The sequence below is a fragment of the Achroia grisella genome, unplaced genomic scaffold (assembly GCF_030625045.1).
Source record: "Achroia grisella isolate CSIRO2021 unplaced genomic scaffold, CSIRO_AGI_Agris_v1 utg402, whole genome shotgun sequence".
Classification (NCBI taxonomy): domain Eukaryota; kingdom Metazoa; phylum Arthropoda; class Insecta; order Lepidoptera; family Pyralidae; genus Achroia; species Achroia grisella.
Window position 1 is genome coordinate 3130223 of NW_026712841.1, and position 26043 is coordinate 3156265.

At 36.1% G+C, this 26043-nt stretch overlaps 1 protein-coding gene across 2 annotated transcripts in view; it reads left to right on the forward strand.

The window, feature by feature from the left end:
• Positions 1 to 391: 391 nt before the first annotated feature.
• LOC131844397 (zinc finger protein 395) overlaps positions 392 to 26043 on the forward strand; it is a 58508-nt gene continuing 32856 nt past the window's right edge. For both annotated transcript variants that reach the window (XR_009357585.1, XM_059193279.1), the window contains exons 1-2: positions 392 to 1099; positions 18482 to 18648. Coding sequence is in view for 1 of the 2 variants with exons in the window: in XM_059193279.1 (XP_059049262.1) it covers positions 725 to 1099; positions 18482 to 18648 (542 nt within the window). In the remaining variant the exon portion in view is untranslated. The remainder of the gene's footprint in view (positions 1100 to 18481; positions 18649 to 26043) is intronic.

The window sequence follows — 26043 nt, forward strand, 5'->3', positions numbered from 1 at the left end:
TATCGCCGCACCTCAATGTCGCTCGTGGGCGTCCGCCACCGGCACCGGCACCGCTGCATGCAATCATCACCGCCGCACCGCACCGCCCCGCGCACCGCGCCTCTGCCACGGCTTCCATCATACCCGCTATGCTATGCTGCCGGCCTGCTGCTACTCACTACACCGCCCGCTCAAAATAGCGAACTCCACCGAACTCTTGAAGGAAACCCGAAGGTGACCGAACACACCCTCTCGCTCGCACCCGCGCCATCGCAAATTACCATTTCACTCGCGCAAACAGCTGAGTATATCAAAACAAAGAAGTGAGACGGGCGGTCGCCGCTCCCGCTCGCCGGCCGGCCGGTGTCGCCGGTTGCGCCGCACGCACGCCAGTTCTCTTCGGAATCGCAGTCATAAAGGTTGTACGTTGCGAGCTCGCGTGCGAAGTTTACAATCGCGAAAGGATTTTCCTTTGTCCCGATCCTCGAGGACCCTGCCCTCGTATTATGTTTCCGCGCAAGAGCCGCGAACAACCCCGGCCTACTGAGGAGCCGGACCGTGTGCAGCGCGCCCAATCGCGTCGAAATTTTCGTAGTTTTCCGAAATTTTGTGACGGTTATCCCGCGAAACGCGTACGCCGGGCGATTTGAAATTTTTTTGTGAACGTGTGAGTTGTGAATCGGACCACCGAACACGGTTGTATCCTATATTAGTGTCGTTAAAGGGTGTGAGAACTGAGAGCATTATGTCGACCGGCAAGAGGCTGGCGAAGCGGTCCATCATAGGAACTCGCGTCGCAGCGCTCGGCGAAGACGGACTGTACTACTCAGGCATGATCCAGGAGGTGAAGACGCCAACACCGTTCCCCGAGAACAACAACTGCATAAACCTGACACCGAATACTAGATACACAGTGCGGTTTGACGGTGCGAAGGGTGCCCGCGAGTACCGCGACGCGGAGCTGATCGGACCCGGCTTCCGTGGCATGACGGGGGTGAAGCTGCGGCCCAGCCAGCGCGTCTACCTCACGTACAACGGCCGCGAGGTGCGCGCCGACGTCCTGCACCACGACCATGACACGGACGAGCTGCGCGTGCAAGTGCACGCACCCACAGCCGAGGTTAGTTTACATATTACCATATATGTACATAGGATACTACTCTTAAAAAATAATTACTAATTCAATTAAGAATACTTATTTACCAGATATTACAATTGCAGGAAAATATAATTTTAATTGCAAATTCAGTGACTCAATTTCCCTAAATATAAAATGGAACAATTAAAATTGATAATTTTAACATGTCTATAAGTTCCGATATTCCAAATAAATATTTTCAAACGTCGGCCCTTATAAAAGACTTCAACGATTTCAAATGGTCAAATTCGACCCGGTAGACCGAAATAAAAAGTAAGTTACAAAGGTACAGGTAAGCAGTTAGTTCACATAAGCGTAGAATGGACATTGACAGCGGTGGCATATGTAACGTATAGCATGAACCCTGCACTAAACAAAGGTTTGTGGTGCACGAGCAAAGCGGCCGAGTGCGGGGGCGCGGGCGGTGCGCGTGCAGCGAGCTATTGACCCCGGCTCCACGTGCAGCGTGCACCGGCGCCCTCTCGCCGCATTAATCGAGACCATCATATCAAATATAAAACACCGATTCGCATCATCTCGACTATCGCATCCGTAGATAAAGAAGTAAATTATATAGAAATCAATTATATATATTATATACACAAAAGCATCATATACAAATTATTTAAAAAAACAGAATAAAAAGTATCCTACTTGGAAGTCGTTGGAATATAAAAAAAAATCTACTAGTGTTTACATACCCGTAATATGAAAAATACTTCCGCGTAAATAGTTGGGGATTTCGTTTTATTACGTCATCATTGTTCAACAAACACAATACAATGAAACTGATAAATAACATCATTATTCTTTGTTATGTAGGTGCCATTCAATCAGTATTTTTAATAATTACACTATTTGACTTGTATGTTATCTGACAATATAGAGTTACTGGTATTTTTAGATAAGATAACACTTATCGTTGTAATTACCGTTTGATAGGTATGTATATATTCTAAGCCAAACGATAAACAGAAAAATATTAAAATAAAAACAAATCGCTATACGATACATATCTTTGTAAACATATAGTGCCTAATCAAATCACAGTTTTAATTATATTATGACACTAAACATGTCATAATACATGGTAATGTGATGGGCGATACCATCAATGTGACGGTGTCTGATATACTTATAGTCTCTACTAGGGATGTGATATGCATGGGGAGGGACTATAAAAATCGTTTCAATAAAAATAGATATTTCCATAATTAATTATTTTATTGCACAACAACCCAATTTTTTACCCCATGACCTGTAGACCTCTTGTATGGATCAAAGTGCTGGCCCGTAAAGGCGACAGATGAATGACGACTGCATGCAACTCAAATGAGAATGTTGAGGTGGATGTGTGGTGTGACAAGAATGGATAAGATAAAGAATGAATACATTAGAGGAAGTATGACAGTGGCACCGGTGTCAGAGAGGTTGAAGAGTAATCGTCTATCATGGTATGGACATGTAATGCGTAGGAACGAGGATAATATTTTAAGAAAGGTGTTACATATGAATGTGGATGGTTATAAGGGCAGAGGAAGGCCGAAAAAGAGATGGATGGACTGTGTGAAAGATGATATGGTAAGAAAGGAAGTAAATAACGCGATGACTGCGAACGGGGATGAATGGAAGCGAAAAACATATTACGCCGACCCCAAATAAATGGGATAAGGAAGAAGCAGATGATGATGACCTGTAGACCTCTTCTCTTTCCCTATAGGTCACCATTTACCGCCGAAAAAAAAAATTCATTAACCATCTTCTCTTTGAGGTAATCAATCGATTTTAAATCGACTTGAAAAATAGATTTTTTTATTGACTAATATTTTTTTCCAGAATCATTATTACTCATCACATCCCTAGTCTCTATAAATATAAACTATTAAGTATTACTATTCTATTCACGTAACCATATGGAAATCAATTGTGCCTAATCACAATTCAAATAATTTTGCAATGTGCGTGTAAATGTAATAAAACTATTGTCGCTAAACTCATAGCTTCTGTAGAATAAATTACATACTCTCTGCATTAAATTAATATATTATAATTTGTCTTGTCAAGTACACTTTTAGAACAGAGTCAGTAGCATCTAATAGTTAATTGCCGTTTTTTATATAAAAAAAAAATCGCTACCCGTCAGAATGATTAATTGATCGGGATAGAAAGTAGCCCATGTCCAAGGTGTCAACTGATACATTCTGTGTGTATAACAAATTTAATGATGATTGGTAGAGTTACTAAGATACCTTTATAATATTATTAAGGAAGTAGACAGTAATATAAAATATGTTTTATGTAAACAAAATATTATTGGGAAATGAAAATCCGAATTTTTCTGTTATATATGGTCGTAGGTAAGCTATAGGCTACGCCCCTGTTCTGCTGCACAATTAAAACGTAATCGTAGGTACGAGGGAATGCAAATATGCTTGAGGAAATGTGGGCAATGGGCATTCAAGTGGTAGATTCACCGACAGAAATAATAATCTTTGGCGTATTCATTTTATAAAATATATTCTTTTCTTTGTCCTCAAAACAAATTTTGAAAATATAATACATAAATATTGATTTATCTACTTCCTTTACATTTCATACTATCGTGTGTTTTATAAAGAGAATTATCCAAATTAGGAGACGAAAATGAGTAAATACCGGTTTGTTAGTTTACTTCATGTATGTGATACCTACAAGTCCTTAAGTATACAACTACCGTTCTAACAGCAACACACTGCGCTAAATTTAAAAATCCGGTACCGTTATATCCCTATCGCTACGCACAAGACGCCACTGAGGAAAATAACAGATTCAAATTGGCTGAGATCATTAGTCACTAGAATTGCTATAATCCATTCACTATTTACCTTCCTGCTTAAGAGAAGCAACTTGTTTTTGTTACTTTTGTACTATGCACATATATAATTTTGAACTTTGTTTATATGCCTACATATATTCTATTGTACCTACACGAACGAATGAAATAGTTTAAACGTTTCATATATCAATAATTAATATTTCAATAAACTACTTAGTGAATAAAAACAATAAAATATTTTGTTTTTCATCCGCCTCAAGAAGTAGAGCGAAGAGTCTATAGTACTTCTATAATAATACTTGCCGGCCGGCCGGAGCCCGCGCACCGATACCGGTCTCCGCTCACCCGCAGGCGAGCCGGTATCGTCGTCTTACACAATGCCTTTATCTTATTTCACTCTAACATATTATATGCAATATTTATCTGCAGACAGATAACTAGTTTAAAAAAAACTCGTCCAATCTGACCTTCAATATGTTTGCCTAAGTTTATGATAACTTCTTAAAATAAATATAAATGCCTACTTCTTTATAACATTAAAAATTGTTATCTCAACGACAAAACTTGATTTTTAATCTTAATTTTGAAAATGAAACTAGTAATGATGCGTATTTATTAGAATTTGTAACGTAAAAGTATTATTTGCTCAATGACACAACTGAACGAGGAAAGCAGAGTCCGACGCGCGCGCTACATCGCCCGCGCTTGCGTAGATTGTGACGTTACACGCGATATTAACATGACGTGTATTCTCGCTGCCACTATGATATCTATTATTCTTCTTAATACAAACATTTTTATCTATAATATGCCCTTAATTGGGTACCTCAAACTAACTAATGTATGTACTTCGTACGTCTCTATATTTAGTAGGTTTTTAAATTATAGTTCAATATTCTTTAATTTAAATTGGTGACACTATACAACCCACATTGTTTACAATATCTGTTAGGCTAGATGTGCTTCACCATTATTATTGTGTTTCCTAGGTATGTGTTTGCGTCATGGCTAGATAATTCGTCGCTCATCAAAACAAGTTCAAAGATAGCAAACAAAAACATTGCGCGTTCAATGAAAGGAAAATATGTTATACCAAGTGTTAAAAGTTGCTGCTATTATTGACAATGTATGAACAATTATTTCAGTGGCGTCATAGTAGGACATACCCACGCTGCATGCGGTAAACCCACCTGTAATTCTACTGGAAAGTACAAACAGCGGATGGAAGTCGACTTTATCTCGGTGTGACGCGGTATTACCCTATACAATGCGTAGCATTAAGCGTCATGTGTTATTTACTCTGATGAATCCGGCAAATCCGCTTGCACGCTACACAGAATCAGCTCAATCAGAAACGCGTTGGTGCTGACTCATAGCCGGCCGGCCGGCGCGGCGCGGCGTTCAAAAACAACCTCGCATTTTTACTGGCACTCCAATCAACACTAACACAGAAATTACGTAAGCCACAAAAAAAAACTCATAATACAGCGCAGTAGTATTAAACAACTCAACAATATCCGTTAATCAAGCTACTTATAGTACCTGCGATTTTAATAAATGGATACACACAAATGTTCAAGGTACAGAATCCTTGGACTTAAAAGCTTTCTATTTATATATCTCTTATAATAGTACTCAGAATAAATAACTGTTGAATAAATCAACTGCTTTAGTAGTATGTCAGGCCATAATATATAAAAATAAAGAGTGCTCAGTTCTGCCGAGAAATAAGGTCACCGGCAGGCCCGGAACCGACTAACGGCATTCGTTACAAAATCGCGTCAAGAATTATTTTCACGTGCGCGAGTCGACGAAGTGAGGACCGTTAGCTGCGATGGCTAACACAGCCTAACCTCACTGGCACCGCTCTTCGACTCATAAGCTGGAAAGTAGAACATCGAGACTGCGACAATATCCGTGACGATATTGGCATTTGTTTCCATTTCCACGGTGTTAAATTAAACATTGAATGAAATTCTTTTTAGAAGGGAATTATTCTCAGTGATTGGCTATTCGTTAAAGTTCTTATTATTATTGAGTGTTACGCAATAGACTAGTAATTTCTCGTAGAGCAGTAATCCGCACCTTTCGTTTAAGATCGTAAACAGAATGGCTCAATTCGTCGCGGCTACGACAGAGAATGCCACATGCTGCACCGAGTGTGAAAGTGCCACTCACACCTGTATTGTCCAATTTACAGTAACAATTACAGATTCACTTACACCACGATACAATATTTGTTACACCTGTGCAATATTGTTTAAACAACATTGCGTAAAATAAAGGCAAGATAGTCATGATTATTGCATAATTAAAAAACGATGTGTATCGAAGTTTAAGTGAACTAAAAAAATTCATAGTGAGAATATATGAAATAATTTACTATTTTTGTTTACTTGATAAAAACAATAGTGACACAGATATAATAATGCCATAGCTATTACAATTATTAATATTAAGCAACTTAGTAGGTACAGCGGCTGACGGATAATACACTCGTAAGCACATAACTTACCAACGTGCTGATTTAGTATTGCAATCTTAAATTACAGGCGAAAGCAGTTACGACTCATAAGAAAATTACAAATGTGTTTTCCAGATTTTCCAGTCCAGTTAGTATTTTTTTCAATGGAATGTATATGAAGACACTTACGCTCATGGCCTGGCGCTTAGCGTTGCGTGGAGCGATCGCGTGATACGCACAAATCAAATTTCACTTATTTGTACTCTTCTGTTACTGAGCTTATGTTATTGTCAGATAAGTAAATTTTGTAATTGTAGTATTTTATGTAAAACGTGTTATTACTTCACCGTTAATCCAAGTTACTTCCTATTAAAATCATCAAATAAATTCTAGATTGTATAATATGCCTTGCCGTTACCTATGAAAAGCTATGATATTATTTATATGGTTCAATAACGAAAGAGACATTAATATGTGATATCTATAAATAGATTACGATCAGTATCATGTCATTGTGTATTAAGTTCCATTATTATGAAAATTCGCGGAGGAAAGTACAATGATCACTCTCCCAAAACATATATGAATGCAATAGTACCGTTTCTGCATCAAACCCCGAGAGTTACCATTGTATACGATTAATTGAACTATGCAATATGCATTACAAAAGAGTTTTGTTTTCCAGTCGTTCATGATTGCCATTCGAATTAATAACACTTCAAATTAGTTTTGTAATTATTACCAGTGGTAACCTTATTACGTTAAACTATGCTAGAATCAATATTACAAATTTCTCCTCCAATTATTTCTAGGTGTACGTGTTTTTTTTTTTGTGAACGTGTCGACAAGCGTCGACCATTGCTAAGAGACTCATGGGAAGAGAAAACGCATGTAACTACTTTAGATCGCGCATGTACTCGATGCTAAATACATACATACCTAACAACTATACGATTTAGTTGTATAAACTATCACAGAATACTAATACCGTAATACCGTAGTACCATCGTTTTGAGTTGTTTCCTCTGAGATTTCTTGTCATATTTCATAGCTAAATATTAACATTGTCTAATTGTTTGTATTGCTTTACTAAACAAAATATGTTTAGTAAATACTTATAGTCTTCAATACGACCAAAATGTTAATATAAAACTAAAGTATTATACTTATCTATTTTTTTCTATTCTAAGGCCGTAGATACAAGTTTATATATTTGCGATGACAAGAATAACGGATCTTTAACCAACACTAAGTTCCAGAATTACAAACTAAAATCAATTGTATTCTTAGTAACAAATAGATACGATAACACACAATGATACACATTTTTGTGACAAGTGTAAATCGTCGCCTAGTGATACGAATTCTAAATCAAGGTTGATAAGATAAATGAGACAGGACCGCATAAGGCTCATGCGAAGTCTCAATAAATATGATTATCGACACAATTTGCCATGAAATACTTAATAATTCGTTGAAACAAGCCTATTAACATCGACTGCAGGCTAAATATTAAACTGGTCTAATTAAAAGTTATAAAGTAGTCTAAGTATTCGCGGACTAGCCAAGTATCGCATGCAGGCAATCAAGGCTGCATTATTAGACTCACAATGAAATGCAATTATCTTGGTTGTGGTGTGTATTAGAGTAACATACCCACTCTTACATTTGAACACTCATTAGCTGACCGTCAGTCAAAATATTATCAAGTGAAAGAATTGAATAAGTAAAATATGACAGCTACTAATTAAATATATATTTAAAATTTAAATTTGTTCTCGTTGCAAAAATTCAGGTTTGTTATAATTGTACCTATTAACGGTATTAGAATTGCAAAACAAAAAGAAACAATAGAATTTGCAGTATACTTGGAATATTATATTTATTTTTAATAGGTGTTAATACCACAGATTTAAAATCATTACTATTATTTTATAATTCTATTGTGACAACGCCGGAGGTAGTAAAATTAATAACAAATTGATATGCTAAATTCTAGTTGTATAAAATAATTTCTCCATTTTGATAACTTGGATAGTCTTGAATTATATTTAGACAGTTGAAAATAATATTTTCAACTGTCATGAGTTTTATTTTATGTTTTATTCAGCAGAAGAGGTTCCCCGAATTATATCAGTGAAGTTTAAATAAACACAAGGATATATAGGTAGACAATGCTGTAACATAACTACAAGTGTTCCGTTTTGCTAAGTTCGCCGCGTACCTACCACTAAAAATAGTTCAGTTAATGTATTCGACCTAAATTCAACTGCGAAGCGCGAGATGATTGACCATTTAATGATGTCAAAAAACCGTTGTAAGCAGCGTAGTTCTGTCGCTGTTCACCAATTTTAATTTATCAACCTCACATAAAGCATCTACATATATAAATCCTTGTAGAGTTGCTGACTGTTTGTTACTTTTTAATATGTAGTTAAACTAACCCAACTTCACTGAAAAAAATTGAATAATATGTACCATATTTCATATTGAAGCCTGAACACTCCGTATGCATGTAACTTGCATCCCATCCCATCCCAACTTTAGGTTACAACGTTAGGTACTTGAAGTAAACTGATATTAGTAAAATCTTATATTATATTTGCTTCAAAATAGTAGTGTATACTTTTACTATAATTTTTGGTAAAATTAATTTTGAAATCGATACAAATAAGAGAACTGGTAATGGTTATTGTGACTTAGTTTGATGCTTAAATTATTTATAACATACGTATGCGTACTTATATTATATTATATATAATATGTAATTCTTTCATTTTTATAATACATTTATAAATTAGAATCTAGTTAAGAATTTGATATATTTTATTGGTGAATGCAGTTTAGTCCTCCTACAAGCCATCAGCGAAGGCAAGGTCGAACCTTTGTAGGTGACCTCATTGGTCTCGCCTTGGAATAGTTAATACCTACTTTTATCTAAACACCCGGCAAGAACAATATGTGCATCGGATTCTTTGTACATTTCATAGCTGTTATTACATATTATCTATTCTTCTGCTTTACTTACATATTTCATCCGCTATTATTATAATTTACTGTTTTGAGGAGACATTAAAAAGTAAGTGTGTCCTTAACTAACTTATACTGACAAAATGTAATGAAACCGTCTGTCTTCAAGGGAACCGTCCCACGGTGAGGTAGGCAGAAAGGACCGAGTTCTGTAAAGTATGTAATACACACAACGACCTTTATTCACTTTCTTTAACTGTTTAATAATATTTATTTTTTAGAAACCAAATACATGTTCATTAGTAATTATTTCAGAGACGCAATCTTCAGTTGAATTAGGTCACAGACACTAAATTATTCATTTTCATTTGAGTTAACAGTAACACATGGCGACCGTTACCACGTGGGCGATTATCGCAAATTACAACAGCGATTACGAAAACTGAACATCCTTCCATTGAAATAAAAGATGAAAACATTGATGCTACGAAATAATGCTAGTTACGTATAACTAAGTTCGCAAAAGTGAAGGTCATTCATTATTCAGTTTTGTCATCGTTAACTTAAGTAATACATGGCGAGATGACGGAGATAATAAATATATTTTTTTTTAAATATAACATTTAAATAAAGTCATTTAGTCGAAAATTACTCGTAAAATTCAGTATACGTAATACAACAGCCCTGTGTCATTGTGTGTCAAATCTATAATAATTAATAACTTAATATAGCATAGGATGCATAAAGTGTTGAGATTTTTATATAAGTGAAGAGCGAGTTGTTTAATTGCAAGCGTAGCGGGGCGCGGGCTGTTCGGCCCCGTGACCCACTGACCTAGAATCGCTGATATTGAACCAGCAACGACGCATTGCCCGCATTCGAAACTCTACCTCTACTTACATTTTCCTTGTGTTTTCTTTATGACACCTAAACTATAAACCTTTTATTTTCGTTCCAGACGAAATTTCATTGAACCGAATCCAATTGATAACAGTTATGCGTAATGTAACGGTTGGAGTATAAGAAAAATCAAATTATTCTTTTAAATTCAAGTATAAATGTAATATGTACATAAAGCCTCTCTTTAGTTTTAAAGGATTCTGAATGAAAGGTTAATGGCATAGTATTTCCATAATTTTAAAGGTTTCTTGAACAAAAAAAGTAGCTGCCTCTGTTATAGTTTATGTCATGAAATTAGTATTTCAAGCGAGTGGTGGCCTGTACCGTCCGCAGGTCAGCTCAGTAACGGTGCCGGTGTCACGCGTATGTCGCACGTTGTGTCTGTGTGAGACGAACAGGTTCCCGTATCCGTTATCAACTGGTATCACGGGGCGCGGCGGGTCGGACTGTTTTTGGGTCAGGCTGGGTCACGACGCGTGCGTACTTCGCGCGCGCCCCCTCAAACATATTAACTGCTATTTCGATATCTAAGAATAGAGAGGCAACTATGCTCGCAAGCACCTCAAGGTGAAACGCTCACTTTTCTAAGCGTCGCACGTAAACGATGCGATAATGGCATCACGGTTGATGGTGTGTCGAAACTGCTAGCTCTCGTCCTTGTGCAGATTTCACGTTCAATTACGTAAGACGAACGCCGGCTCGCGGTTTTATTTACGTGCAAGTGTACTGTTTGTTACGCGCCGCCCACATGCCGCCCGCGCCGAGCATAGGGAGGGCGGGAGATTGGCATTTTACCCGTGACGTCACCGCTCCGTAGCACCTACGCGAGCGACCGTGGGCTTCTCTCGCCAACACTATGACGTCGTTTTCAGAATAATAACGCTTACTAATTCGTGACGTCACCTCCATAAAATTGAAACCTCCAAACGCCCACTATTATCAACGATAGGAAAAATATTCGTATATTCTTTACGTGCGTACTTTGTAGCCGGCGTTACGCTATACTAATTTACTGACAACGATTTTATTGACGGTGACCTACATACATGCCTGACTGCATAACTTATGTTTCAACATGAAAGTCATTGCCAAAACAAAAGGCAGCAACTTAACAACGGTTAACTAATTTCTTCACACATTAGGTATAGGTACTTACATCTGGGCGTGAAGTATTCATACTTAGAATAAACATCCATCTAATCTATACTGGTTTCAAATACTTTGCATGCTACACGCCCATACACAAATAAACAGAATATTAATTATATCGGTAATATGAACTTAACTGAGATAGGTGTGTCATATAATTGTGACATAAATAGAACAACCAGCGATCGTACAAATATCCAGAAATAGAGCACGGTGAGGTTAGCTGGGCTGAATGCAGGCCAGGCCGCGCTCCGGCTAGATAGATATTAGGACTGCGTCCCCCGTACCTACCTCGCGTCGGACCGCCGCCGCACCACACCGCGTCGTTGTCGGCTGGCCTCCGAGCGCCAACTAGGCCGCCTACATATTCCTGTTCAATCGATGACGCTGCTATGCGGACCTACCGAATTTATTTCACAGCGAATTTCTAGTAAATGCAATATTATTTTATACTGTAATTAAACATTAATGACTCACTACAATGGTTATGAGTCAAAGGGACTCACATTTGCAGACAGTCTGCAAATGTGAGTCCCTTTTTCCTTAATTAACATTAATTGTAGCTTTACACTTAAATTGGTCAAATCAAAACCAATATGATTAAGAAAATATGCTATTGTAATGGTGTTTTATCGACTCAAATTAAACGCTTCAAATGAAATTGTTAACTTCAAGGAAAATGGATGTAATAAAAACGCTGCCTGCATTTTGACGTTTGAAATGTGGGTCACGGAGTTTTGGGGCAAGGTTGACTTGCAGCACGGCGCGGCGCGGCGGCGGCGCTTGGCCGGCCGGCGTTGCGTGCCCTGCTTCCAACTTATATCCGCTTGTAAACTGTTGTTCGAATTTGCTAATTCCACAAGGCCGCTGTGCCAATTGATTGCCCAGTAAAACTGTACATAATTATATCCAATTCAAACACAGAGTACTAAATTATTAAAATTGAACGTGGTTAGCATATTGAAATATAATTATTACGTCATAGATCATCTTTAGCTCTTCTAACTGCGAAGCGAACATTAAGTATGGATTCTGGCAAGTCTCGCGTCATGCACTATCGTATATTTAATTTTAATTGCATACGATATAAAATAAACGCTTGCTGTATAAGAAGTAAAGGGTATTAAAAATTAAACTTGAGCTTGAGCTTTGATCTATTTATCTCTCTATCGGTCTGCTAAACATATAAGACGTTCATTCTTATATACTAAAATTTTATTTTATAATGTAAAATAGAATTTTAATATAAAGATAGAATGTATCACGAGGACGAGCATAGGCAATCTTTTGTTTCAAAAACAAAGCAGATGAAGTCGTGAGTAACGCCTAGTATCAAATATCTTAATGGTGACTAAAGGTGGGGTTCGCCAACCCTGATCTATATAGTTAGTAGTTATATTTGTCGCAAACACGTGCAGAATCTGGCAGCCCACGCGCCCAGGCTGTTCAATGTTCAGTTTTACCAGCTATTTCTCAAATGTTCATTGTACACCACTATTGTACCTACTATACTAGTTATATTCAAGATTGTATTACTTTAGCTTTTACTTTGTTTTTCACTTTTACTTTTAATTTTCTGTTACTGGAAGTAAAAATTATTATTTTGTGTAGCTTTAGACGGTATATTTTTTTATATACAGAAGATAAACAAAATATGGATAACGTATCATGCAAAACTAAATACGTCAATGTATCTATTGTATATATAATTGGTTTACATTTTATTACTGGCCTAATTGTATTCTTAAAGACGGTTCGTAGTTTGATAGCTACTGGCCTATTTTAATAATGAAGCTACATGTATATCAGTCTCTATTAAAATGATCAATTTTTATATACGAACCCCATACATATTTCTATATACATATACTTATATAAAATATAGTAATATTGTTTTATTAATGTACAATATTAAAATAGAGATAAGCATTTTTTGGATCAGTTCCTTTAGCTCCGTGACGATGATTCAGTTTGAAATCATAATAAATATTATTGAGCAACTAATAGTATCTAATGATAACGTCCAAAGGTCATTCACAATATATCGGCAACGCCACCAACGTTCAGAGCGGTCCATTGTTTTACCAAACGGGACATAATTAAAGGTGCGTTGTCCCTTTCATACGTAGGTATCTTGTATAATACATACACCATACAATCACATAGCAACAACGTGTCTGCCACATTGAAACGAGACACTTTTTTTATTGCTTCATTCCACCCCAATATAGACAGAGGTCATGTGACTCTTTTAAAGAGCCCAAACGTCACGCAGTGACATGCTAATTGGTTTTCACTGTTATATTAAGCTAGCCTCTAAATATGTAAAGTACAAAGTAGTATGATTACAATGAGGAATGCGATAAATTGTTCAAATATCTAATTTTGTATGGTTTGTCTATAGGCATCTTCGAGCATGCTAATATGTGGTAGGCTGACACATGTCGACCCAAAAAACCCAACTAGAGACCTAACAATAAATGACAATTTGGATCGAAAGAAAATACAAATCCGCACAACCGATCAAGTGCAAAATCGTGTCGTGCGTAGATATTTTAAATAACGAATGTACGGGTAAAGAATACAAGAATGTTGCATGACTCTAGTGTAGAAAATGTTTTATCGCCAACAATGAATTAGCGCGTAATTCAATTATTTGTCGAGTACGTTTTTCGTAGTAAAAAGGAACTCGTCATGCCGGCCGGCGGTGGCTGGTGCGATGCGCGACGCACGCTCGTATCGCGGAGCCGGCAACCGGCCTCCTCAGCCATTGACTCGATGTTGACGCAGTCAATGCCACCTTGCTTGATCAGAGTACATTAACTTTCGCTTCTTTGAAATCAATAGAGCATTAATCACTATATAAGTATGCAATCTACATTTTTAATCATTTCATTACTGTTGCTTTAATTCAGCGATTGCAATTCGGACTGTCATGAGAGTCATCAAGGCCTGGTTTAATGCGACACCAAAAACTGTATTTATTTACATTTCTGACTAACCATTTACTAATGAAAATACTGATAATATAATAAACCAAAAATTACCTAAAGGATAGCCTCTCCCATTAACATGTAGAATTCAAATAATACCAAGCGAAAGGCAAGTTGTGTTCACCTTGAGGTCAACAGTTGAAAATGACTCTGATTACCCCATCGGGGATAAGTCGTGAAGGTATTTCTCGTTTATAATGTAATCCAGGTATAAGTTGAAGTTTTCTTTCCGTTGTTTCAAATGCAGTGTATATTTCAACACGTCTGTTACGAGCATAGATAATCAGTTTCGCGCAGCAACAACATCGATGCGCAGTAGAGCGGGCCGAGCTTTCGTAACCACCTACCTGCGATTTAGTAGGCGACGAAAATGGCCAGTTATACAGGATTAGTGGTCGTCATTATTTTAGGGTGTATCAATATGCAGTCTTCTTGTAACTGAAAAAGTAAAAACGTGTAAGAATTAAAATGCCCTAAAAATTCTCTGTTATCCAGATTCAATATTAAGATATAGTTCAATGAGAATTATAATGTGATTTCGGCTTACCAGTATTACTCTACTTACGAATATTGTATTATTTTGTAATGCTGTGTAGTACCTTATTTATTGCAACAATGTGTCAACTAACTACAGCAAGGCATACATAAAATTAAAGGGAGTGAAATCTGTATATTACTTCTATACTTGCTACGAATGTTAATTATATATTAGGTTTTGAATATTTTGAATTATAAAAATCAGCAACAGTAAAGTTGGAAGATTTCTGGCGACTTCATATTGCCAATAAATAATTATTTGATGATGATGATGGTGATGAATAAGATGATTATCTTAAATAAATTCTAAAAATACTCGCATGGTAGAAGAAGAAGAAGAACATATCAATAATACATCTAATTCATAATAATTATGCGGCGTTACCATGTCAAAGTCACTGGGTGACTTTCACTGGCATTTTAAAAGCGTCTTTCGCCATCGAGTAGTTATTGTGCAAGAGTTATTAAACTTTTTATATAACGCACTCGTGCAAACTGACATTTGATATGTATCGGGAGTAGAACCTCAGCTAATCAATATTACAACTTTGTAAAATTTACGAATCCATGTGATACAATAAATGTCGGAATATGTTGTTCCACATTTTCGGCTTACATATTTTATATATAATAATAACAACGGAACAATAGTTCTAATTTTCTTTATTTTCACAAAATAATTTACATAACAACAATTGTAACCACTGCACTGCTTTTGTTATAATTACTCAAAAATTTGTACCAATTCGTTTTATGGTTATATCACGTGTGTTTTTTTTCAATAGACATCGAGGCAAGTATTCAAAGTGTTTTAAAATAGTTAAATACTATTTCATGTATATATAAAAAGTAGAAAACAAATAAAAAACTAATGATAAATAAAGTTACAGAAATGTTTTACAAAATGTTCTGTTCATATTTTTCTATTGATGTTTCCAACTATATTTTTACCATCAAAGTATTTCATCTGCAAGTTTTTAAATCCAGGATAGCATTTTCACATAATAATCATGGAATATTGAAATTTCTCATTTAGGTCATGATTCGCCCGTTCTTAAAGATTAATTAAAATAACTTTCATTGTTCCGGTGCTGTGTACGGTACGTACTTACGTCTCGCCATGTTGCCGTCTCACGGTACGACCACACTCGCACGAAATCGCTTAAAAGTGAAAGTATGATGCTATTAAGCACTCTACGTAGCGCTACTCGGTTCTTGTTGGTTTGTCTACAAACGCCTACTTGTATTTTACACAACTGCGAAACTTTGAATAAATATAAGACATAATTATAATTTGGTATTAGAAAACCGGTTAATTTTGTTAAGTTTGTCCACTTTAATCCACAAGAAACTGACATCCATCCATCATCACGACATTATTACAGGTAGGGTATAACGGGGCGGAAAACACCGAGTACATTCTAAGAAATAGGAATAAATAATTGATTATATACTAGCGGAAAAGCAAATAAACTGATAGAAAGTGGTACAGGTTGTAGTAACAGGACCCCATTTACTTAAAGCATTCTTTTATGAAGCAACAATGACTGAACCTTAGTATCAATGCTTGAAAAATTCTATACAAATATCTATACTAAAAATGATTTTTTATAAAGTAAAGTGTGTTCGCACACAAAATTAGGGTTAATGATTTTTAGAATAGGTCATCGGATACGATTGCCTATCGAGGTTAAATGAGTTATCCATTAACTAATAGCAGTTTCTAATTGCAACTTGAGGTATTTGTTCCTACAAGTTATTTTGTAGAAACTTAGAACAAAATAGTAGGGTTAAAAGTTATTGTTCAAGAATATACTCTAATATAGAACAGCGCAGCACGAGGCCCATTGTGCGGCGCGAAAAAATGTTTGGTGTCATAACAACAAGGTTATACACGTCAAAATGACGTACGTAACATTTACAATACCAGTAGCGGTTGTGGCGCGCACGTTCAAGCCGTGTCAATCAAGCGAGTGCGCGTGCGCAGGAAGAAGCCCGAATCGGAATCAATGTCAACCAGTCGACTGTTCATGACACATACCGATATCAGAATGACCCCGATTTATTAATTCAGCTAAGCAACTACCGTATAATAATATTATAAAACATTTATAAAGTACTTTCACCGAGGTAGACTTTGTACAAATGTCTAAATGAGACTGAGGGACCTACCCGCAGACTCACTTATTTAAGCCACTAAATAGCTTGTTGGTCACATGGCAAAAAGGGCAGTAAAATTACAGAGACATGTCATTTCAGTCCTCCGGAATAGCAACGCATGAGTGGATTCACGGGCGTTACATGATAACGTGATGGCCATGGTAATGCTTATGTATGTATATATAGGAAATGGTTGTTATTGCAATGCAATACAATCCATGCAATTCCAATTATATAAAGAAAATAAATATTTTCTATTTCATCTAATTGAATTATTTATTTAATAATGCAATTAGATGAATTCGTTCATAATAAAATTCTATTAATACATAAGTTTCTACGGTATGTTAAAATTAGTACTACGTAGATACAAGTGTGAAAAATACATAATATTTACAACAAACAATGAACACTGCGGAAAAGCAATGTCAATATCATTGAGAGAGGGAGAGCTAGATGATGAAGGCAATTATGCAAGCAATGCGACAGACATTAGCACTATACATAATATTATGAACTTGTTTATCTTTGTGTACTTCATATTAGTTATTTAAACTAGTAAATGATTACTATGACTATTACGCAGGTAAATATTAATCAATCATTGTATTTGTGTGTATTTAAAAACATTTTTTGAAATAATTCTTGACCTAGAGACAACTCGGTCATCATTTCGTTGGCCTAAGGTATTTTATTACAAAAAATACCTTTGGCCAACTTCCAGCATTATATTGTTACCGAATAATTTTCACATCAGAAAAATTAACTTTACTTATCAAAATGAAGAACATGGAACAATTTGATCTCATTTTAGAGAAATTTAAAATTTGGATTTACAGTAAGTAGATATCAGTTGTATCAAACCTAAATTAATCTCACGAATTTAGGTTATTTTAAAGAAATGACTATACTCTACGATACTCAAAATTTATGTGACCAATCTAGGTCATATTTTAAAAAACAAAAAAACTACACCAAAAGTAATTTAATCTTATTGGTGTTCCAATTAATCAGAATATCATTATAGTATTATACATTATAAATGGCGACGCACAGGAGCTGATATCATTGTGCCTGGTGTTACTTCATCTCGCTCTAGTTGCATCAAGCCGGTCATGACGTCATGTCCACCCAACCACGGACTGTACGAAGGTCGCCGTATTGATCTCGTGTTCACACCCACTTATTGCATGCAAGCAACATTGTATTACGTATACTATTTATTACAGTAATTTGTCGAATAATGTTAAACATGAAATATCAATAAAATCAGTGTCGACGTCTTGAATAGAAGTTTCATATAATTATTAAAATAAATTAATGACTGGCAATATTCTATATACATATATTAAATTGTATTTTTTTTTTGTTAATAGGCACGTCTGGAACTGAAGAAAAGACTAGATGAAATAAGACTGTTGGAGTCGCGGAAATCAGCAAGGCTGGCTGATGTGGACACAGATTTTGCCAGGCTTGCAGATATGGCAGGTGACCGCCGCCGTGCCTCAGCTACTATCGAAGTGCCAGCTCATCATATGCAGGGGTGAGTTACATTGAAAATACGTCCAAAAACGAGATGATAAAAGTCTGTTTTTCCCAAAACTATCTTAAAGAAACGTTACGTTACGTAGAGCCGAACGGAAGGCAGTACGTATTACAGAACAAGTTAATTTAAAAGTTGTACTCAAGTTTATATGATTTTCTATAAGTACTTATTATATCTACAATATTTATATTAATTCAATTGCAATTCCATAATCGAAAATCAAATGAATGTCACAGCAGTAGATTCGGTTTTGACATTTGAATTATCAGTAAGTAAATAAATATATTATTCTAGATGACAATTGATAAATATGACATTCATTAAAATGCTGCTATTTCAAGTCCAAGTCGACTTTATCGTAGAGCAGATATATGCACATATTTCACATATAGTCTTCTAAACAAACCAATTACTAGTTTGTCGATCATGCTCGTGAAATCTGGATAAGTGGATATTGAGAATCATAGGGTGTTTAATTATCAAATATCGATGGCATTTCGCCTTGAGATACTGGCTGACCTCGACGTGAGTGAGCGATGAGGAAGGCCACCTTATTTCTAATCCATGTGCATACTTGTTTGTAACAGGATTTTGCAATTTCGTCGTAATAATATAAGTTCACCGTGTCTCTGTGTGTTTTCTCCAATTTTGTCTTCAGGATATAATAATAGGCAATTACAGGAAAGAAAAAAGTGTTAGGAATTCATTATTTAAAGTATAACTATTTTCATCATCGCCAGGTATAAAGACAAGGTCAGGTTCAGTCATCACTCTCCCTTATTAGACACAGTCTAATAAGGGAGTTAAAACATAATATTGATTCATTCATTATAAGTTTCGAATATAAAAATATACAGCAAACACTAATTAATATGGTGAAAGGAATTTGTCTTGTATAAGTACTGTATGTAATGATTTCTATTCAAGAGCTTATATTAGGCAAGTTAGATCAGGCGGCCGCGGCGATGTATTGTAATAGGTTACCTTGTAGATAGGTAATCGCTCACGAGCGTGCATCGGCGAAGTGGGGCCGGGCGTGAGCGCGGGCATTCGTTGCGAAATGCGCGGCACCGGGCACGTTATAAACTGGATGGAAGTGTTAGTGCAGAGTACAGGCGTGTCCTTGTCACACTTGCCTACATTCTACGGCCGGATCCCACCGCCCGCGCTCCGGGCCCCACCTCGCCTCATACCAGGACAAACAATGCAACATTGTGAGAGAGATCTAAAAAACTAGTAGATTACATAAATACCATTGCCGTTACAATCCAATACAGTTGAGGCAATTTGACAAACACAATACAACTTCTTGCGTTTTGTAAAAATGATGTCAAAGCTTTAGAATCCCCGTGGTTATTAAAGGCGCGTTTATATTATATTACAAAAGGGAAAATATTTTTTCTTAAAAATACAATGTGGCGGTCAATAAGCCAACATAATGTATTGCAATGGAACCGGAACAAATAGCATCAAGCGGCTGGTGCGACGTGACATTCGCCGGCACCGCAGTTTCACTTTTCATCATGATCGCAGTGAGAGGCGAGACCTCAGAACGCCGTCAAAATTTCACAATAAGCGCCGAAACCGACTCACGAGGGATAAATCTGCTCTCAATTATTGTAAATGACTTGCTTACAATTATACATTCCGTTACTTTGAAATACTGTACTATCTAATGTAGTATATGATATATACACTTGATTCACAATCTGTTCACACATTACCAACTGTACTAACATTAGGTGTACTAGTATGGAATATCATTAAATTCTGTAGTATTTATTTATTCTGTACAAGTAATAAGTGTACGAATAATGAATACTGCATAGCTATGTTCTGTAGGTTCACTTTACACATAGATGACAAGAGTTCCCTATGAATGCAGCTCTAAAACAGCCCTTGCCCCTGGTAAAATTTTGGCAATGTTCCTTCTGCTGAAACTAAAATTAACAGTCACAGAAAGGCATTTCTTACTATTAAATTATAACAGCACAGAAGCATTGAAATCTTTCTACGGAAAAAGGGAACTAGTATCAATATTGTTTTAAGAATTGTTTTCAACAAGGTACGTACTTATATCTGAATACTATAAATATTGGCCTCCCAAACGGTATTTTATTAAAATACCGTTTGAGAGGCCCACATTTTACACTAACCAAATAATTATAATTAATAAAAATAAATTGTAGTACTGTCGTACACTGGATATTTGTTTTAGATATCGTGATTGAAACAAATTTCGCAACACGAATGCGGCCTGACAAAGTGAAAGTTTGCCAACGTTCGTTTTCTTTTGATTTGACGGGCGCTACATAGACGTAACATTTTCCTTTTTGTGTATTTTTAATGTCAGTTTAATCGTAAACGCCAAAAGACGAACGACCAATTCTCACCGTAAAGGGGCACCTCTTAGGTATGCACGAAGAATCAAATGCGTGGGGAGGATGGAGATAAACTTACGCTTATGAAACAAGTCATTGAATTCAAAGATGGCTTCGCATTCGATTGGCACTGGGCTGGCGCGGGCGCCACGTGACACGGTGACCTAGTTTCAAAATGGAACGCCACGCACACTAGAGAAATACAAACCGACGCCATGTCCGCATATGACGATGTCCGCGACCGCGCCATTTGCGGTAATGAAATAAGCAATAAAGCGCACTTGCTATAAATTTGCTATGGATAATACGATTTTACTAAAATAGCAAATGATTGTAATACAATTTTATAATTGTGTCTATATATACAAGCATCATTTTTAGTTAGTATGTTATATTCAAGTTCTTTCTTACCACAAATTCCCATTATGTGTTGTTTTATAGTATAGGTATAGGTATACACTTGATTGAAAAAAAAGTATACATTAATTGATAGCAAAAATTAACATGAACCTTGAACCATGAACTTGAAACATTTTAATGAAATAGAATTCATAATGAATTCAACTGTAAAAGTCCCAATGTAGTCCCAATGACACTAATATCTCGTAGAAATCGGCGTGCCTTTGCGACCTGGTAGGCAGCATCCTATCGGACAGTAGGGCGGCAACACGACCCGCATTCTGAATTTGTGATGTCGCAATGGTAACACGCAAAACCTCGATATGTCGCCGCGCTGACGAGACGTGTTGCTTTGTCAGTGTCAGCTAGTGCCAACTCAATGTTAGGTGTAATATCTGTTCAACTCACAAAATTAAATTAATATGAAATGCTTAATAGAAACCACCTTATATTACTTAAATATAAAATGTATAAGATGAAGATATGAAATTTTGGTTCTTAATAGCTTCTCTTCAGGTATGACTATGTAGGTCCATTCAATTTTTAAAAGAACGATGATTATCTTACTGCATAACACATGTAAAACTTATTAAAATTTCTTTTCTTAGACAGTTACTATTCGTAATTATATAACTAGTAAATTATTATCTATAAACGATTATTTTTATATTTTGTTATATTCCAGTATCAAGAACCTACTCTATAATATTAGTCCCTACAGTGAATTATACCTGTAAATTGCTGCTTTTCAATTATGATCTAGTTTCCCCAGGATACATTAAAAACTACATTGGTTTACATTCCGCGTTCGTTTGCGCAACATGCAAAGAGAAGGCGTGTAGAGCTTGTGGTGGGGCTGCCTGCACTTTCTCGTGACTATGTCTTTGCTTTCGTTGGTGTTGTGGAGGACCGTTATCTCATTTGGCAGGTGTAGGTATGCCGCCATCGTATAGAGAAAGTGTTACAACAGTAATTGTATTCTGTATTATGCAAACATTTAATAATTTTGTACCCAAACTTGATAATAAATTATAAATTCATTTTAAACAAGTTTCTTAAGCCTGATATGTCTTCAGAATATAGTTTAAAACATTTTTTTCTCAAACAGGATATCTCAGTTTCAGTATATGGTTTTGTTGATTACTCATCAAAAGTTATTTATCGCGGCATTGACTTTCATCCGCCTTTTATACAAGCAGGTTATTCCACTTTTCAAAATAATGAACATTATTCTCCGAAATGCACAGAATAATGGCATTCGTGATTTTCGCTAATGACTGTTTGATTGTAGTTTAGCCAAGTGTCACGTCATCACAAACAAATTATGTTCGTTGTAAGCTTGTCGGTCACCTTATATGTATGCTCATGGGTTAATACCACAAAGTGATTGCAAGATGATATAGTAGATGAATTTAAGAACCTACATTGTTTCACAACGTTATTCAAGTTCAATGTTGCGCACTATTTTGTTACGAATGTGTTAAGTGTGTGGACATGCCTGTGATTGTCAGTATTGATTGTTATGTTCTTACGTCAACCATGTAAACACCAAATTGGTAACAATTCTAATTCCTATACTGCAGATGAATACATAACGAAACGACAACACAGTGCAGTTCGTTTATTACTTATTTTTACGTTTTTTTTACGTTAATTCACTTTATTAACGGAGTACACAGGCACTCGATAACCATATACATAGAAAAAATATCTTAAAATTGAATTCTTAACTTCATAATATTCTAAACTTTTACACTTTAAACTTTTAACATTTTATTACTCCAAAGTTGAAATCAAGTTCTTTGATGACCTCATCACCGTTAACGGGTACCTGCAGCGCAGGCGGACCCAATACGTTAATATTGTAAATCTAAACGAACCTCTTTTTAACAACCTGAAATAATGGTCCCCGACCTACACAATGCTTGCAAAAAAATCTTACGACAAATATACCTATAGATGTAGTCATTACACAAACAAAAACTTAATCAGGACATAATTTTTATGCGACAAACACGAGAGTAAAGACTAATAATTTTGTTGTTATATATAGAACTATTAAAATTTACTATACATCGTGTATCCTTTTCCCCACAAAATAATACAGTTAAAATGACCGTTTTGGCTGTTGAAAGAAATAACGAATCTCAACCTATATATAGGATTTGATATCAATTAAAACCTAAGTTTAAAATTATCTAAGTTGCTCCTAATTTTAGCTATAAGCTCCTTAGAATAAATAAGGTTTCTCCAGTTCCAAACAGGTTATAATCTCTTGTGTTAAATACAAAAACAATATAAGCGACAAACATACCTAATGAATTTCCTAATAAAATAATGTCATATTAAGAAATTTATTAGGCGTATTTAATTAAAAACGTTTAATAAATAACACAAGAGAAAGTGTTTCTAAATTTTGTTTCAACTAATTTGGAGGGTTACCTTCGGAACCAATTATTATAAAATAGTTAATTGTATTGAAAATCATTTAAATACACTGTAGAGTCAACGCTACACAGTTATGTGATAGGTTTTATACCGATTCTATTCCGCACCAATCACTTGGGCATTCTACTTTGTATTGCGCGGTTACCGCTTAATCGTCAACATGCGTCGAGGTCGTTTTCAATGTTACTCCTTCTGTAGTTTGTTCGTCAGCATGGTGACTGTGTGAGTGTGCACAGCTGTCGCACGCCGGCCGGCTCTTGAATATCATTTCAGAATCCAACAACGTTAGAACTGTCTCACCAATATTAGAATATTGGCATTGGTATCGTTCATTAGTTGACGTAAGTCGCATAGTATGAGAATATCAAATTCTTCTTTTTGAATGTGTATATCAACACGAGTAACTAACGAAGTTTGTGTCGCATTACGTCATCGCGATGTAGGAAATTACGTCAGACCGCTATTTATGTGACGCTGTAGTGTAGCGGCACCGGCAAGCATCCATCCCCATTATCGCAGCCGAACAAGCAATGTCACCTCGCGGCCGCGGTCGTCGCTCGCGCCGATAACGACCTCATCACTGTCACTGGCTCAGCCCTCGTCCTAGACGTAGCCTTCGCATACAAATTTACCTATATATATAATGTTATAGTATTGATTGAATGAATGAAATTTGTATGTATTACGTAGTGAATTTATTTTGGTGACTATTGTATCACTGTGACAAAGTTTGTTAACTTGGTATTCTTGTTTTATGGAATTGTTCATGTACCTACGGCGACGGTTTTCCTTCTGGTTTCCATTCATCCATCGACATGTCAATCATTCCAGTTACATAAAAAACCCTAGAAATTTGAGTGAGATCAACTGGAGATCTTTTTAACTCAGGAAACTCCAGTTATGATGCAAGTAATCTACTATTCTTATTCAATGGCTATATTAATTTGTATATCTTACTGAAAGGTTGGAACGACACGGGGTGAATATACTGTGTATGAAGAGTATGTCCGCACGCCAACCTTGTATAAGTCGTTACAATATTTGTATAGGTATAATTATTTCATTATTTTTATACTGTAATATGAGTAAAACAGGTGTACCAAATTGAATAGATCTCAATGAAAATAGATTATATAATACTAAAGCAAGTCGAAATCGATCAAGATCCAATTCAATAAGATCATACAAATCACTCTTGCCATAAACATAATATGTAGAAAATAATAAAGTTACATGATCTAAAAAGGCTGATAAAAAACAAGGTGTCGGCAACCTTTGCGCCCGGTCGGCGATCCTGCGCGAAGTCAATGCTCGACATCAGGGCGACGCGCCACCCTGCGGCAAGGACATCGAGCCCAGGGTACCGGCGCCGCCAGCCTCCCGGCTCCTGGCCTTTCACGTCACCCAAATTGAAATCTACCTAAATTAGGTGGTAATTGTCTCAAAGATCTTCAAGTCAAGTATTCTAATTTATTAAACAATCCTCTGATAAACAACCACGATATTTGTTTTATCCTTCTTCGTCGTCATATTACTAAAACTCGTTAACGTCATCGGCTAATCTGTAATAATAAATTACGTACATGCGTACAGTTGAAATGACGTTCATATTGTGACTTTTCATTCATTCGCATTATTTAATTTTGAATGTAAGTACGTCATTGTAAGCTGCTATTCAAACCGCTTAAAATACTGTTATATAATTCTCGGGTTCAAAGTACTTACCAATGTTATATTTCTATTTAATTGTATTTTTCTTAAGCGAAATTCCTCCCGAGGATCATTCTCACAAAATAATCTTATTTCAATGGATGGTTGTGTCGGGTCGGAGTTGAATGTCTTACTTTCACAAGTTGTTAGGGGTAATCAGCCTGTTTGGGATCATTGCCTTGTCTGCACAAAATAGTCGAACTTCGTCGATCTCTTGCGTATGGCTATTCTGCTCTCACGTAACACTTATGTACCTCTCTCTGTAAATTCAGAGCCTCCTATAAATTTCATCAAACAAACTTAACAGAAACAAAGGTCCATGAACTAGTATACAGTAGATTTCTAACCTAATACCTGATCAAATTCTCAGACATAGTATGCACATACCTTTAACATATATTAATATTTACTCATACATACGTCTGAGCCAGGTTATTGATTTTTCGTGGAAAGC